Source organism: Sinocyclocheilus rhinocerous, unplaced genomic scaffold (genome assembly GCF_001515625.1).
Source record: "Sinocyclocheilus rhinocerous isolate Xijiao unplaced genomic scaffold, SAMN03320098_v1.1 scaffold953, whole genome shotgun sequence".
NCBI lineage: Eukaryota > Metazoa > Chordata > Actinopteri > Cypriniformes > Cyprinidae > Sinocyclocheilus > Sinocyclocheilus rhinocerous.
This window is the reverse complement of record NW_015643169.1, coordinates 176,636-194,135: the sequence shown is the minus strand read 5'-3', so window position 1 is coordinate 194,135 and position 17,500 is coordinate 176,636. Positions and strand designations below refer to the sequence as shown.

General features: G+C 37.7%; 1 protein-coding gene across 5 annotated transcripts in view; it reads left to right on the top strand.

Moving 5' to 3' along the window:
• Positions 1-17,500, top strand: part of LOC107757010 (glutathione S-transferase C-terminal domain-containing protein-like) — a 55,596-nt gene that overhangs the window by 13,237 nt on the left and 24,859 nt on the right. For all 5 annotated transcript variants that reach the window (XM_016574341.1, XM_016574343.1, XM_016574342.1 and 2 more), the window contains exons 4-5: positions 2,248-2,505; positions 7,871-7,964. In XM_016574341.1, the coding sequence (XP_016429827.1) occupies positions 2,248-2,505; positions 7,871-7,964 (352 nt within the window). The remainder of the gene's footprint in view (positions 1-2,247; positions 2,506-7,870; positions 7,965-17,500) is intronic.

The following is a 17,500-nucleotide window of genomic DNA, read 5'->3' as shown; positions in this document are numbered from 1 at the left end:
TATATATATATATATATATATATATATAAAATAGCTTGCATTAAAGTCATACAAATAATTCCATGATGCATAAATATTTTGCAATTTAAATATCTTTTTCCCCCCATTGTATTGCAATGAATGTACTTCATTGTCATTAAAAAATATTACAATACAAAACATTTGATCTTTATAACAGTCCTAAATGTGACCCTGGACCACAAAACATAAGGGTCATTTTTTAGAAATTGAGATTTATACTTCATAAACATTACTTGGACAATATTTGGCCAAGATACAACTATTTGAAAATCTGGAATCTGAGGGTGCAAAAAAAATCTAAATATTGAGCTGGTTTTCCTTTGCTGTAAACAAAACTTGGTTCTCGCGAGACTAGCATATTCTCATTGGAGCTTACACTACGCCTACATCCTACGTCATCCGCTGGAACGCCACTCTCTCGTGAACATGCGTACGAAGCTCGAGATTATGGTTTATAAAGTTTTAAATATGGATATTTTTCTCACACAAACGCATTGATTCACTTCAGAAGGCCTTTATTAACTCCCTGGAGCCGTGAGGAGTACTTTTGTGATGGATGGACACACTTTTTTTGGGGCTTCAAAATCTCGACCCCCATTCACTGCCATTTTAAAGCTTGGAAGAGCCAGGATATTTTTTTAATATAACTCTGATTGTATTCGTCTGAAAGAAGAAAGTTATATACAGTACACCTAGTATGTCTTGAGGGTGAGTAAATCATGGGGAAATTTTCATTCTACATCCTACGTCATCCGCTGGAACGCCACTCTCTCGTGAACGTGCGTACGAAGCTCGAGATTATGGTTTATAAAGTTTTAAATATGGATATTTTTCTCACACAAACGCATTGATTCACTTCAGAAGGCCTTTATTAACTCCCTGGAGCCGTGAGGAGTACTTTTGTGATGGATGGACACACTTTTTTTGGGGCTTCAAAATCTCGACCCCCATTCACTGCCATTTTAAAGCTTGGAAGAGCCAGGATATTTTTTTAATATAACTCTGATTGTATTCGTCTGAAAGAAGAAAGTTATATACACCTAGTATGTCTTGAGGGTGAGTAAATCATGGGGAAATTTTCATTTTGGGTGAACTATCCCTTTAATGCCACACACATGGTTGATTGAGCATACAGCTATTTAATATTCCTATAATGCTTATTTTAAATTTTATTACTATTTGTAATTATTTAAATTTGTATTTGTCGTACAACCCTGCTATTATTGCTCATACCCAGGGTTATGGACAAGAATGATACCTTAATATGTTCTAGACATAGACCTCCACACCACAGGCATACTTTGAATTGATGTCTAGGGAGCAGAATATCATAGTGAATTTGTCCCTTCAGACACCCTGTGGTGTGTCTTTGAGGTGAAGTTGATGTGTCTCCGTCGTCCATTTCTCTTTCTCTCTGGTTCTTTTCTTTCTCCTCTCTGCATTGTTCATTGCTCTTGTCGTTCTTTCACTCTTGGCTCTCTGTGGTCAGCGGCGCATCGGTGCCTCCTAGTTTCACACTCCGTCTAGCATGTCTCCCTCCTTCTGTCCTCCTCATCCCTTTCTCCTCGTCTTTCCTCTGCGGAGCGATGATAGAGCGTCACAGCTCTGGAGCTGATCTCGGTTCAGTGGGCACAACACTTTGATGGGTTACTTAAGTCAGAGCATTTAGCTGTCAGTGCGCATTTTTTAATAAGCATTCACACTTTTTTAGAAAACTCCACAGGAGCACAACATACACACAGAGCCTCTGCTGTCTCGCCCATTTGCCATAACGATTGTACATTGTTTTCTGAAATATGTCCTACTCTTAAACTTGTCAATGTTTTTTAGCTCTTGATTTCAGTTTTGAATGAATCTCACAAAAAGTACATAATAATGATGATAATAATAATAATTAAGAATTAATTAATATACATGTGCACATTTATAATTTATTTTGCATTGTGTCTATCTGTAAATTTGTATGATTTTAATGTGAGCTGTATATATATATATATCATATATATATAAATGATAGATGTTAGCATAAAAAAGAAATCAATAATTTTGACCCATACGATGTATTTTTGGCTATTGTTACAAATATACCCCAGCGACTTAAGACTGGTTTTGTGGTCCAGGGTCACAAATGTCGTCATTTTCTTAAAGCAAAGAATAATTTCATAGCCATACATTGATTATTTTTTTGCATTACATAACATATTTTATTATGTCTTTCCATTCCAGATCTCGCTCCAAAAGCACACCCCCTCCACCCTTTCCCATCTCCCCTTGCTGCTGAGATGGTACCAGCGTGTACAGGAGCTCCCCAGCGTACTGAGGGCCGCAAAGGATTGTGGGATGGCCCTCCTCAGTCTCAGCACGGCTGACCCTTGCCCTCCCCAGCCGGAGAATCCACAACCCAGTGGAGCAGAGCAGGAAGGGCCAAAACTCAAGCAAGAGCCCTTCATCGGGGGACCGCGACCAACTCTCACCAAACTGCAAGTAATTGAATTTCACTTACTTTCTTTTTCTCCCGCTCTCTTATTTGATTCTCCTCGTTCCTCTTCCCCTAACTTTTCCCTCACACGGAAGGAGATTACACATGCCGTGCACAGAAGCGCTTCTCTAAACCTGTCAGTGGCGAACTCACATAATCCCTAAAGAGCGATCTGCTCTCAATATGTTCAGTGCTGTTCTCTCGTCCCTTTACGGCAGCCCTCTGTGCCACAGCGGGCCTGAACCATGATGATAAAGGATTTATGCACTCCAGCGAGGCAGAACAGCAGCCGTACTGACTCGCTCTTAACTGATGGGACTCCCTGCCACTTGATACTTTAAGGAAGCTTGTATTACGGGGCTGTCTGACTCCGACAAGCACTGCGATTTCTTTCAGCTGTGAGTCTGACGTTCATTAGTTGTGGTAAAGAATATGTGGAGGGTAAACTTTAACATATAATGAAATGCTTAAGTTTATCATGAAATATTCAAATCCGTAAATAAAAGAAAGCATTCATGAGCTTTATGTAAAAAGATATTTGATCACAGTAACCTAATTTCATGCTTCAGCAGATCAAAAGAACATGAGAAACATGAATTCAGTGCACATTTGCTTATTTTTCTTCATAAAAATAAGACGTTGCATAAAATAAATATGAATTTTGTTGTTCTTCACACTTCTGCAGGCTGTAAATCACAATTATTAATATCATCGCTATGTTCACAATTTAAAAATAAAGCTACCTTGGTAAGTGGCAACTACAATCACCAAAAAATGTGTTGAATTGAATAGTTATTTAATTTCCCTCTAGATTTTTACAGGCACAGTGTTCAGTATCTGTACAATATATACGCTACTGTTCAAAGGTTTGGGGTCAGTAAGTTTATATTTTTGAAAGAAATTAATACTTTTTTTTCAGCAAGGTTGCATTAAATTGCTCAAAAGTCACAGTAAAGAATTTTACATTGTTACAAAAAAAAGTAAAAATTCTGCAGCTGCTCATCCTTGATGATAATAAATGTTTCTTGAGCTTCAAATCAGAATATTAGAATGATTTCTGAAGGATCATGTGACACTGAAGACTAGAGTAATGATGCTGAAAATTCAGCTTTGCATCACGGGAATAAATTACATTTTAAAATATATTCAAATAGAAAACCATTCTTTTAAATTGAAATAATATTTCACTGTATTACTGTTTTACTGTGTTTTTGATCAAATAAATGCAGCTTTGGTGAACATAAGAGACTTCTTTCAAAACATTTAAAAAAATCTTATCAATCCCACACTTTTGAACTGTAGTGCAACTAGGTATTAAATATTAGGATTTGTTTTTATTGAACAGTTTTCATTGAGAACGAGTTGGTATTATGGCCTTGAACATAAATGGCTCTCAAAACTCAAGTCTTCCCTGATTAAAAAGAGAACAATTAAAGGAGTTTCATATTTTGGTCCATTAATTTTATTATAAAAAATAATGCCAGTAGTACCAGTTTCATTTATCTTCATTGCCTTCAAGAATCCTGCGCACCACGTTTTCATTTAATTAACAGTGATGCATTATAACAAACCTCTGAAAGAAAAGATTATTTTCTCACAGTTCACCTAATTCCATTTTTTTTTTGTGTGGATATAGTGTTCAAATTGGTTTTGGGTCCACTGTACAACATACTTTTTGAGTGCTGTTGTTAACCTGTATCTCTGTACAAGTTTGTGCTTTTCCCACCAATTTTAAAACGTTGTAATGCAGCACTTGTAATATTGTTGTTTTTTTATTGATGAATCACTTTCTGTAGTCACAGACCCCCATGTTTCCTCACCTTTCCAGATAATAATGCACCCATAAGGCTGTATTTCATGGAAAGCTCAGCTTGTGACATCATTACTGTGTCCTGATGAGTGCTCTCTTTTTCCCAGGTGGAACCGCTTATTCAGTCCATAACCTCCTGTGCGGTCTTTTGCCTTCTTATTCAATTTCCCACCACTTCCATAGCAGACCAGCTGATTTACCCAGCATCTAAACGGCCCACAAACTCCAACAGCACTTCATCGGTGCCAAAATCTGCCGATAATGAGTAAAGAGTCCGCAGTGGTCTTGTACACTTCTGCTGTATGACTCCCGCAGGAGAGGCAAACAGAGTAACAATGCTGGGTCTCTTTTCTGTCTGCCCCGGACCACAATGCTATAGTCGAGTCCCCAGCAGGTGATAAAAGCACACAGCTGCCGTCAAGTTTTCAGCCCTGCTGCAGAACTTCTCTTCCAGCTTTTCTTGTGTGTGTGTGTTTGGTTTTTGCCACCTCTGGCATTCTGCAACTATAAATCAGATATTTCCCGTCACGCTAGTGGATATCAATTTGGTGTGTGTGAATGTGTTGGAGCTCAGCAGGCTCTCTTAATGCATAGCAGTCCGCTGGGATTTTCCAGGCTGCGTGCTTTCTGCTTTAGGTCTGCTCTGCAGCTGTTGCTGGTGGCTCATTGCTTTAGAGCAAATTACATTTTCATCTGTGTTGCCAAACCTCATGGCCAGCCTGGATTTGTAATGGCAGAGCAGCAAACAGAGATGCACCCTCACTAGCTACTGTTTAACAACCAGAACCAGACCTATTCAAAATCAATGACCAAGAGCATCTCACAAGCTCCGTTTGGTGGTTTAAGAGAGAATTAATACGATTTGTAAATTTAGGTGCGGCTAAAGGGTGTCGTTAGGCATGACACACAGCATTATATTATATTGTGCATTTTAGCATGTCTGTAATGTTGTGTTGACCAATCAGAAGCCAAGACTGGAACTATCCTGTCTGGAGTGATTTTCAATCATTTGTAGGATTCTTACGTTTTTATTGCAAATTTCAAATGAAAGAAAAATGTGCCTTCATTGCAAGAAGGGGTGGTTTAAGAGAGAATTAATACGATTTGTAAATTTAGGTGCGGCTAAAGGGTGTCGTTAGGCATGACACACAGCATTATATTATATTGTGCATTTTAGCATGTCTGTAATGTTGTGTTGACCAATCAGAAGCCAAGACTGGAACTATCCTGTCTGAAGTGATTTTCAATCATTTGTAGGATTCTTACGTTTTTATTGCAAATTTCAAATGAAAGAAAAATGTGCCTTCATTGCAAGAAGGTAAATAAATGATTTTTTAAATAAACTATATAAAAGATAATGCAATATTCAGTTTTGCAGTGGTATTAGGAATACTAAGCTGTCCGTTATTAGACTGGGTTTTAGTATTGTTATGGTAACATGTTTTTGTAAATTTTTTTCTAGAGCCCGACCGATATGGGGTTTTTGGGGCCGATACCGATATTAGGGAGTAAAAAAAGGCAGATATCGATATATCGGCTGATATTCTTTGTGTATATTATAGTACAGTACCAGTCAAAAGTTTGGACACTTTCCAATTCGAGGGCCCAAACATTTGACTGGTACTATATATAGAATACAGTATATACATAAACAGAATATATATACATAAACACATTTTTTGCAATGATCACTCAAATGTGGTGATCAAACACTTATAATGACGTGACAAAGATACGTAATGGAGGCTGCTGCCTGAACAAGAGACCTCCTTACTGAAGTGAAAGTGTTGACTGGTGTCACTATCTCGCGAATGCGCCGGCGGATCTCCACCAAATTCGGGGGATCCCTTCGGCTCGAGGAGCCCTCTCGAATGCCACCCTCCGCGCGTCAGTAGCCCCCCCGGGATTGCTTGATCGGTCGGCGCCGGACCGCGAATTTAACCACCCGTAACTCCCGAACACCGGGAGCTATCGACGCGGGGATGGTCTCATTCGAAAGCGGCCTCTCAGGGCTCTACGCTTACTTTTCTTTTTAGGAGCACTTGTGCTTTTGTCAAATTCTTAAAAAAAAAAAATATTTTATAAGCTTTTTAAAAATTGTAATTAAAACGACAGAATAAGAACAAGTAGAATAAGAAATATAAGTTACCAATCAAATGAATCCGTATTAACAAAATTAATTTGTAGAGGTGGCACAGGTACACTCGATTCACGTTCGAGAGGGTTCCTCGAGCTGAAGGGATCCCCCGAATTTAGTGCGGATTCGCCACGCCGTTATGGAGATATGGCCGTTCAAAGTATTAATGGTTTTCCATAGACTTAAACTTTAAAGCGTTTCATCCAGGTCGCCAATAGCAAACAATGGAGCGCGCTCTGCTGGACAAACTAAGTAATTACACATTTCAAGCATTTTATCTGCGTTATATGTTCTGTAAAAAAATTATCATATCGGCGGCATATTCGCCGATACCGATATATCGGCGACAGGCTCATATCGGCCGATAGTATCGGCAAAACGATATATCGGTCGGGCTCTAATTTTTTCACTTTATTTACAAGTATGTATAAATGAATGTACAATTCTTATGACCTTACACACCTTTTTGCTAGTTTTGTACACAATTGAATTAATAATGTTTTATAATGGATAGTGAAAGAAAAGCATCCAACAAGATAGATAGTGAAGGAAAAGCAGCTCACAAGTGATAATTACCATTTAATATAAAAAATATCCTGTTTAATTAAAAAATTCACCATAAAAAATGATGTGACAATGTTTTGGGTATAACGGGATTGTCGGTTGTATATTTAACTTAAAACCATATATTTCATTAAGTGATACAATTTTAAGATGCTGAGTTTAACTGCCAAAATCTGCTTTTTAATTTAAAATGTCCCAACCACTGTAATATTACCAGGTGTTACAGTAGAAAGTCACAAGATGAATCAGAGTTCCGTGTGCATAAAACAGGATCAGTCATACACACAAAGACAAAACACCACCAGGTGTTAAAAATAAGAAGAAACAAACTTGAAAACTTGAATGCTTGAACTATTCCTTTAATTGCTTATTGTCTGTATGTTTTGTTAAACAAAAAACATTTCCTAGAGGTTTTAACACTGTCTTCACCCCGTTCCACATGAGTTTGTTTGGTAGTTCAGGTTAATTTAATTCTAAACGGGTGACTAACTATAAAATCCCCAACACAGCACCATATATTGTCTTCTGTGTCTGTTGCATTGTATCTATTAGTACTTGGTTTGTAATCTCATATTCTCAATGTGGAATAATCAACATAGCACACTTTTTACCCATTCCCATCTCTTTGATTAAGTACCAACTAGGAAAAATGTCAAATCAATTGTAGGACTTCAACCTTTAAAGGAGTTTCTAAAGTGGGTTGAACTGCTCCGTAACTGGATCCTGATTTAATTACCACCTTGTCTCAGGTGATCTGAGGAAGTGTGAAAAGTAGTCAGCTTCAATAAAAAGCTCTTGCCTGGAGGCTTCTGTCGGTATTCTATGGTTTAACCTGTGTTTATGTTCTTTTGTCCTGCAGGAGAATGGGATAGATGCTGTTTACTCTGCTCACCCTTGCCCTACATGGACAGTTGATTGGGAGAGCCTGCCGGCAGCTGTCAACCCCACTGAAGGTAACCTTGGGTGTATTTTCCACACAACTGGAAGACAACCTTTCACCTTTAACATGCCAATTGTGATAAGCATCTTTTTTATTTATATAATATTGAAATATTTGTGTAGAACTTTTTTGGTAGTTATGCAGCCAATGCATTGAGACAAAACAGGGGTTTTATTGACAACATTAAGTAGAGGGAGGCAAGGAAAAGATGAGTAAGAAAAGGGGAAATTCCTTGTCTCTCTCTATTCTACATGTCAATAAAACCTTGTTTTTTCTCATTTCCATCAACCAATCCTGTAAGGATGCTGAGAACTGTTTTCACACTCTCTTTTGAAGCATTCAAAATTGTAATCCACTATGCATGACAAAAAATATACTTGTCAAAGGAATAACAGTATTGCAGTACTTCCTTGGTTTCCTTGATTTCATTTTCAACTGTTGCTGCTTCACACAGTGCCTGATATAATTTCAACAATTGATGTGACAGCTTTAATGTCTGTGACTGATAGGCATAGAATAAGTCATCTAAAATCAGTTTTGGACCATTTTGTCTCCTATTTCTAGGCATTGCTTTGACTTTTTGTAAGCAAATGTATACCTGTAGAAATGTGTTTCCGAGCAGAGAGTATTCATGCCTGTCCTGTGCTCAGGGGTCTTAACTAGCTCAAACAGCAGGCAGCTGTTATTCACCAGGAATGAGTGAGATGCCAATCACCTCGCACAGACAGTCGAGTGAGCTCCGTGGAGAGACAGAAATCCAGTTCATTTAAAGAGTCTGGAAACAATCCTCATCGACTCACGCCCCTGAGAGCATAATTTACTTGAGTCAAAAGACTACATATAATTCCGGTTGGTAAGAAAGACAAATACAAGGGATGTCAGAGTTTGTGCTTAAGAAATTTGGTACCTAATTGTGTGCTTTTTGAGGAAAGATTTTGAAAAGAAACGCTTATCTCAAATATATAAGGAGGGTAGAGCATCCTTTCCAGTGTTATCATTAACTAAAACTAAAATAAAAACCAAGACTAAAATTATAAAAAAAATTTTTTTTAAAAATCTGTTACTTCAAATAAATGTTAACTTAAATAAAACATTAAAAAAAACTTAAACTTATTTTATTTTAGCTATGTGCCAAGTCGTGATTTCTCATTGTCTTTTATTTAAATTTGAAGTACTAAAATAACTAAAACTGAAATAAAAATTTATAGGAGAACTGTATAGACGCAATTAAAAATATTTTAATAAAAATGAAAAAAAACATGTATAGAAAGTTAATGGTGACCACCGCTATCAAACCAGATTATTCTTAAGTTTTGGTCTGCTCCTTACACAAAGCTATCATATGCCTTCAGTAGACTTGGAATATAGTGACATATATGGACTACTGATATTGATTTTTTGATGTTTGACAGCCTCCAAAATTGCATTGCATAGAAGAGAGCAGCTTGATCATTCTTCTCCTTTTGTTTTCCATGAGTGAATGGAAATACAGGTTTGGAACGGTTTAATATGCAGTTTCTTTTAGCCCATATGACATATTCCATGTATTTTACTGTAAAGCCAAAGTAACTGCTTTTTCCTGCATAGGCCAGGGTCAAAGGAGAGTTTCATGATTTTTACTTTCTCTCAAAATAATAACTGAATATCTTCCATTTGCATTGCTTATTATTTGAGGCTTTTAGGAGATGTTTTTCTTTTTTCTCTTCAGTGCAGTCTGTAGTGAACTTCCATTGCTCTGTTCACATTTGCATCAAACTCTATTTCAGAGATGAACTCCCGAATGAGTATAAATGATTGTCTGCAATGTGCTGTGAGAACACAAGTACAAATTCCCTGGACATTTTAGATGGTCCATGAGTCATGTTGCCTCTGCTGCTGATTTTCTAGTGTTTTAATGCAGGGCCCTTCAGAGAAAACAATTCTGATACACGCACTGAACATAGGCACTTAGGTGAACCCCCACATGCAAAAGTATGTTGCTTTTATTTGGTACCATCTTTTCCTTTACTATAGTAGCTCTCTGTCTGTCAGCATGCGCCCACACATGCCTCCCTCTAATGTCTTTTCAAGTGCTGAATTCATGAGCAGTAACAGAGAGAAGGTGTAAGAACAGAGAGGCCTGTATATGTCCTGCTGTTTGTTACGAATCCTCTATCACCTCAGCACTCCACTAATCGCTCCTGTCGCCTTTCAACACTCAGGTAACCTGTGGAGTAAAGACAAGCTCCATTGTTATGGGATTGTCATAGTCGGCAACTGTTGGAGAAGTTGTATCAGCAGTCTGCCTGTGCCGCCCAGAGCTCTGACACTTGAATTGTTGTATCGTAACTTTAAAACCAGATTACTCAAGCAGACATTTAGATGTGCTGTCAGCAGATCCTGGCTTCCCACACAAAGGAAAACATGGTCTCCTGATGTTTAAGTGCTAGTCAGTAGAGCTCCTGACTAGAAGATGGTGTAGGAGTGCCTCAAGGCACCGTGTTGGGCCCCTCCACACTGTGGGACTAAACATTATCTTTACATGATTTTCCCACTATGTGTATGGTGATGATAACCCCATGTTCACATTGAACATTGAGAGTGTCCTCTGGGACATTTTCTACCTCTCTTGTAATATTTTTACCCGCATTTAGTTGTTTCAGGATGTGTTAGTTTCAATGTCTGCGTCATGGGATAAGATGTTGGTACGTGGGCATGTCTATAGAGGAGCTGTCGTATGGACAAGATTACAGAGTCCAGTTTCATTTGAGAGATTGGCTTCAGCACTAGAGTCTTTGGAAATTTGACACGCTCTGTTCCCAAAAAGGCAGTGAATGAATTTTATTTATTGGTCGTTTTCTTTGGGAGCCATTTTAGCTAAATATTTAGACGTTTGTGAGACTACTGCAACTACCACCCACATTTTGCAAGCCACCTTCTGAGTGCTGATAAATATTGTTTTAAATTGAGGGCAGTCTGTGGGATGATTGCATCGCCAGGGTGTCTATTATGCAGTTTGTCGAGAGCAGGAGAGAGAACTACTCGCTGTCACCACTACAGAGCAGAGAGAAGCCCCGGGGGCCACCTGGGAAACGTGGTTGGCTGTGGTGCCTTGAATGTAAATTCATTTCCACTGTCAACAGCGGCCCTATTGAGCATTAAGACACTCCAGTGTGTTTATGTGGGAAGGGGCCGTTTACATGGGAGGTGCATTCCGGACACATCAGCCTGTTTTGGCAGCTACTTGTCTGAAATGCTTCATCTCTAGACAGTTTATGGCCATAGAGGAGGGAAGGTCAAATGAAAACCTCCAGAACCTTCAAAGAAGCGTTATTGCTCAGTCACATGATTGAATGACTTAGAAATGACTTCTAAACCCTTAAAGACACATGCTGCTTCATCTTAAGGAGCTAGACTTTGACAGTTGGCAAACGTTCGGTCAGTAGTGTTTTTTAGACTGGAAGAGACCTTCTTGGCTGACTTATAAATGTGATCAGCACAGTACGAGGCTGGCATGCAACCCTGTAGCAACCTTGCAGACATGAGTTTGTTTCTTGGTGACTCAAAATAACCTATGCACCCCGATACTTGGAAACTGTAGAAGCTTGTTAGTTAGATTTCAATGTTTTCTTGCCCTTTTTTTGCAATTGGCATCAGATAGTCTGTGGCAGTGAAGTCTGAGGCAGAGATAACCTGCTGCTTTGCCTATTATTGCTCACTTTAGTGGCTTGGCTGTATTAACACATTTAGAAGCATTGTGAAGAGTTACTGTAGCTTGACTTATACCTGAATTAGTCAGTGTTGATGCTCCGACTTCTCAAAGCACCATTCAGAGTTGAATTGAAAATACCTTTTAAATTACACTTCAGCTCTTGAATTTAGAATTACAATGTGGAATTCCAGTTCGAATATAAGAATGTAGAATTAAAATAAATTGAAATTCATATAACTGTAATTTTTAAACTTTGAATGTTTGCTTGAAAAAGCCTTTATTGAAAGTTTTGAAAATGGTTTTTAAAAGTTTTTTTATATATATTTGAGATGACCCCACATTTGTATTTTCTTTATATATTTCATCATATTTAATAAAAATGAACTTTTGTGCATCAGGGTATAAGAACACTTCATTTCCCAGAATGCACTACCTGTATTAATAATTACATTTCAGAAAGTTCTTCCTCCTATCATTTCAATTCAACTTTGTGTTGATTGTGGCCAATTCAATTCAAATTCACACTCCTAGATTAAAAGTGAGCCAAATCTTTATTCTGAAAATTATCTGTATTCACCAGATAATTGAAGGTGTAGGTCCCACTTTTCCCCCCATACATGTGCCAACTACAAATGGCACTTACCCTTCCTGGAGCTGATATTTCGTTCAGTTTGATTAATTGAGCCTCCATTTCTTCAATTAGATTGGTTCAGTTAATCAATACCAATTAAATGTTGCTGTCAAAGCTGGCTTGCGGTTTTGTTGGTCCCAACTGGAGATTCATCAGCACTTTCTCAGCTTGGTAGCGGTTTCGATATAGGCCACACTCCAGAGAGCTTTAAATGAGTTTTACTAATTGATGAAATGTCTGAGTCATGAATTTGAGTGCAATACAGCAGTTCTTTTTATTTTCAAAATGCCATCTAATTATTATTTATGTGTCACTTTCTTAACCTGGTAATGTTATTTTTCTCATTATGTAAAGAAGGATTTGGGTTTTTTATATTTATAAATATCTATCCTTATGCAGTGCTTGGGTGCCAACGGTTGATGGTTAATTTAATTTATGCTTGTGTTATAATTTACAGCCTGGTTACAGTGTGAAACAAGCATCTCTTCTGCTCTCTTCTCAGCCTTTAGATTGTCCTTGTTAATTTTCATGCTGTGTTATTCTGTTGTTATCATGAATAATACATTGGATCAGGCCATAAAGAACCATAAATTGCAAGTGTTATTTGCATTTATTTTCTTTTTTCCACCCTTCTCATGTCTCGCTCTTCTGCATTTTCACTGTATCTTCTTTTCTTCCTTTTCAGATTCTCATTTCATACACAATGTCTGTAGTTAGCCATCATCCTTCAGATGCTGACCTCCACCTGTAACTCCTGTCTAGCTGTCAAATAAATTTTTTCCCGAATGTCTACTTGGGCATACTGGATTTCTGCTCTCAAATGACTGGCTTTCAAGGGTTTTTTTTGTTGTTTTTTTTGTTTTTTTTGTAAATATACCATTTATGCTGAAGACTCAATACAACTTTTTTTTTGTCAAATAAATTTTTTCCCGAATGTCTACTTGGGCATACTGGATTTCTGCTCTCAAATGACTGGCTTTCAAGGTTTTTTTTTGTTGTTTTTTTTGTTTTTTTTGTAAATATACCATTTATGCTGAAGACTCAATACAACTTTTTTTTAAAATAAAACGTTTTCTTTTGGATTCAGTCGAGTCCGTTTACAAGAACACCAGTAGTCACATTCAAAACTCTCTTTTCTCACTTTTTTTTTTGGTTAAAGATGCTCATGATAAACTGCAAAAAAGCACCTAATTATTACCTATTTTTTCCAAAGGTCTGTGAAGAGTCTTATCGAGACCTCTTTGGGTTATTGATCTAAGGAGTGGACAGAGTTTTTTGTTCTTAGCAATTTGGGAGCAATGTTGTTCAGCTTTTCAAAAAAAAAATAATAATTTTTTTTGCTTGTGTTCTGGGATTTTGGCCAAATTTGTGTCCTTTTTTCATATGATAAGCCTTTAGCTGCTGACATTTCTTGAGTGGTGTGATACAGGCCTCATTATGTTTAAAAGCACGATGAAAAGCCAGTGCCAGCGTCCTTGTTTACCAAGCACTGTTGTTGAATTGGCAATGTCAGAATCTTCCACTTTTCCTTTCTTCCTGACTAAAATCTTCTTTGCAAGCCAAGTGATGACTGCTATAAAATTTTTGAGGGCCTTTTTTTGTTTGTTTAATCTACCATTGCTTGAATTGATCTTAGATATTTCCAGATGCATCACAGTTAGTGAGTTGCGCACCATTTCTTTTTTTTTGGTCTACGTTACAATGCAGGTGCAAAAAGATGGATGTAGATCATTCTTGGACTGTGCTGAGTATATTTGCTGTCTTCAGGTGTGACGGCTATTTCCTGGAGTTCAAACATCCGTCAATGTCAGTTCAGGGAGCCAGTGCTTCACTTGAAGTTCTCCGTTGAATGATAACATGATGTTAAAGGCAAGATAGATGCCTCAGTTGTGGTTCCTCTGGGTGTTTTTTTTTTTTTTGTCCTTGATCACACTTTGAACAAAACTTTGCACCAAGGTAAGCGAGAGTTCTTTATGATAGAGTTTATGGGACCAAGATGGAATGAAAGCATAAACGAATCTAGTGCATTTACTTCCTGCACCTTTTGTATCTCTGAAGGTGTCTCATCACCTCTGACAGGCACGTCTTCATTGGGTGGCCAGCACCGAACACATCTGTTTTTACAACACCCGTGCGCCCTCACAACTCAAGTGTGAATTTGAAACTCTCTGGTATGGCGGAGATGTGTTAGACAAACAGAACAACTATTGTGCACATCGCCGTGGAACAATGTAATCTCTGACGTGTTGTTAGAAGGTGGTGGTAAGGGTGGTGTTCGGTTTCAGAGGCTGTATTTACATTTCTCCAGACTAGGCATGTGTATGTTTTGGCGGCGTCTTTGTCTGACATGAACCCACATACTGAAGGTACGCATGAGGACATCAGTGTTATCATAGCTGTGTTGGATTGGGCGTTAAATACAGATTATTATTAGTGTGTGTTAATGTATAGGGGTTTATGGGTGTTCCCAACTAAATGGCTTTGCCATAACACCTAGCATCTCTAAAGCTTATAGCTTTTAAAGCACTTCTACTTAAGTTGACCATGCATTTATTTACATTAGAATAGCAATGTTTTGCAAATACCCTCCGCTTGCAACACTGAATATTGGGTCTTTGGTTTCATGTAGTTAATATGATCTTTTTATAGGTGTTTTGTAATATAAAACCTAATTTGGCTTGGTCTTTCAAACTACTATGTTAATATAAAGTCTACATTTTATAACGCAGAACCTCCTCCGTTGTCCAAAAAGAGCAGTTTAATCTGTGCTTTTGTAGAATGTACACCTTGTTCTCTCGACCAGAGATGTAGATGCTTTTATTAATCTCTCTGAACAGTTTTGAGGTTAAATAATCTAATTTCTTTGTCATTGGATAATATGGATTCATGAATTTATTGATGTACATTTCAAAGTACTGAGTGAAACCATTCAATCTGGATTCATACTATATAGGCCAATATATTATTCATATAATTATATAATGTAATTCATACTGGTATTCTGTGGTTTGATTTGTCTGTATTACTAAATTTACAATTTAGCAGTAAGTGCACACAGTTCTTGAGGGTGACATCTTTCCCTGCACCGTGAATTAACTGAAAGTTGCTTTGGATTAAAGCATCCACATAAATGTAAAATGTAACTGTATTATTCCATCTGATATGACAGATGTAGGGGAAGTTCTGCAATAATTTCTACAACTTTCATCATTACAACTGTGCAAGGCCTTAGTTAAAAACTTGCTGTAGAAAACTTTGGAGGGGCGGGGAAAGTGAGATTTTGAGAGACCACACTCTCAGTAAAGAGTCCCATGTGGCTTGCAGCTGCAGGTTGAGTACCTAAGCTCTAGCGTCTATGAAGATTCTCTGTTTTCTTTCTCAGATGGAGATAATTTCCCAGGCCTCTCTTAAATCCTGACTTAAAGCCGGGCTCCTCTGCACCGTGCTCATCTTTCTGTGAGAGTAAAACATTTCTCGATCGGATAGTTCCTGTCAGAACTGGAATCATTCTGGCTGAAAGGGCATAAATCCCAGCAGGCTTTTGATCATTCCTGCTTCTGCATCTTGCAACCCAGGTGGGTCGCTGTTCTAGGCGTTTTTGTCAAATTAGAATCCGGTCCTTGTCTTGACAGTTCAGTTGTGCGCAGTGAAATGAAGGCGCAAAGTCTTCCGGAGAGAATGAAGTGTTGCACAGATCACTTTTCGCACTGCCTAATGGCTGTTCTGCCTGGCTTTTTTGGTTGACTAGTAAACCGAAGGGCTGCTTGAATCTCTTTGCTCTCTCTGACAGCATGTCTGTCTGGAGATGGGTCGCCTTTTTCTAGCTCGCCATCACTCTTCTCCTTCTCAATGCCTTTGAAAGAATGAAATGCGCACATCCATCAAACCCAAGGAGGTCCATAATAGCTGATGAAAGCTGGCATTGGACCCGTAGAAGTATGCGGTGTGACCTTTCCAAGCAGCTGTCCTGAGCAGAGACATAAAAATCTGCAGACAAGGAAAGACATTCATTCCTTTTCAGAACCTTTCAAAAAACAAATTGGACACTTGAAAACATCTACTGTAATACAATGAATGGTATATGTTGGTTGCTAAAATCATGATAAATCATGCTAACCAGAACCTTGATCTCTTGACCGTACCACATCCCTGTGCTGCTTTATTGCGTATTTACTGTAAAACTGCCAAAAGGCTGTTTCCCCCTTTTCACACCTTGTTCTTGTAAGAGCAAATTGTGTTGGAAAGAACAAATTTTTTCTCCAGTTGCTCAAGAGCAATTTGATGTTGAGGTTTTGCACTTATTTTGGCTCTCTTCAGAAACACTGCAGTGATTTTGGTTGCCCTCAGAGCGGCAGTCAGGGAACATCATGTCAGGATGTGAAACACTTTCTTTTCAAAACCACCTATGAAGACCATTTTGTCTGGTCTTGACCAGCACAGTCCTTCCTACTGAAGAGTTCCCTTCTGAAGGTTAAATTGGCATATAAGTGAAAGGTTTATCTCTTCAGTTCAGTAAGTGTTTTATATCTTCTCTGTGCACAGTCTCAATTTTTTTACGGTGCCTCTGCCTGTAACTTTGCAATGAACAATGTTTGAAGTTTTAGATGGTCAGCATAATCAGGTGCATTTTATGAGTCTCCTCCTCTCCTAGCTGCATTTGAATTTGACCGTAGAAGCTTTATGGCTTTGTAAATCTCTCAGCATGTCATATGTGGATAACAAACCTGAACATGTATCTTTCTGAGAGAATTTTAGATGCCAGCATTGGTGTTCAAATTTAAACCAAATCAAATTCCAAATACTTAGAATGCAATACTGACCCAAAAATGGGTTGGTTCATATAATATTTAGACTTCTTAGCACTTCTTATGAATTATATTAATTTATTACATGACTCTGTGACTGGCAGTGGTTCTTAACTATTGACACCAAGGCCCCCTTTATTTCTCGTACTTCTGCTGTAATCACATAGTAAAATATTTTTATTTTTTATTTTTATTTTTTTACAGAAACTAGGAGTGGTAGTATATTTAAAAACAAATAAATAATTATTTCAAATAATGAATTACATTTAATAAATAATAATTAATTATTACTGATTCCTGTATGTAATAATGATCATGTTCATGATTACTGTATTTATTTATTTTAAATATTTTGTTTTAAACAGCATCTTCCAAACAGCAATTTATCAGAAATTTCTGCCTGATAAAATATTTTATAGATT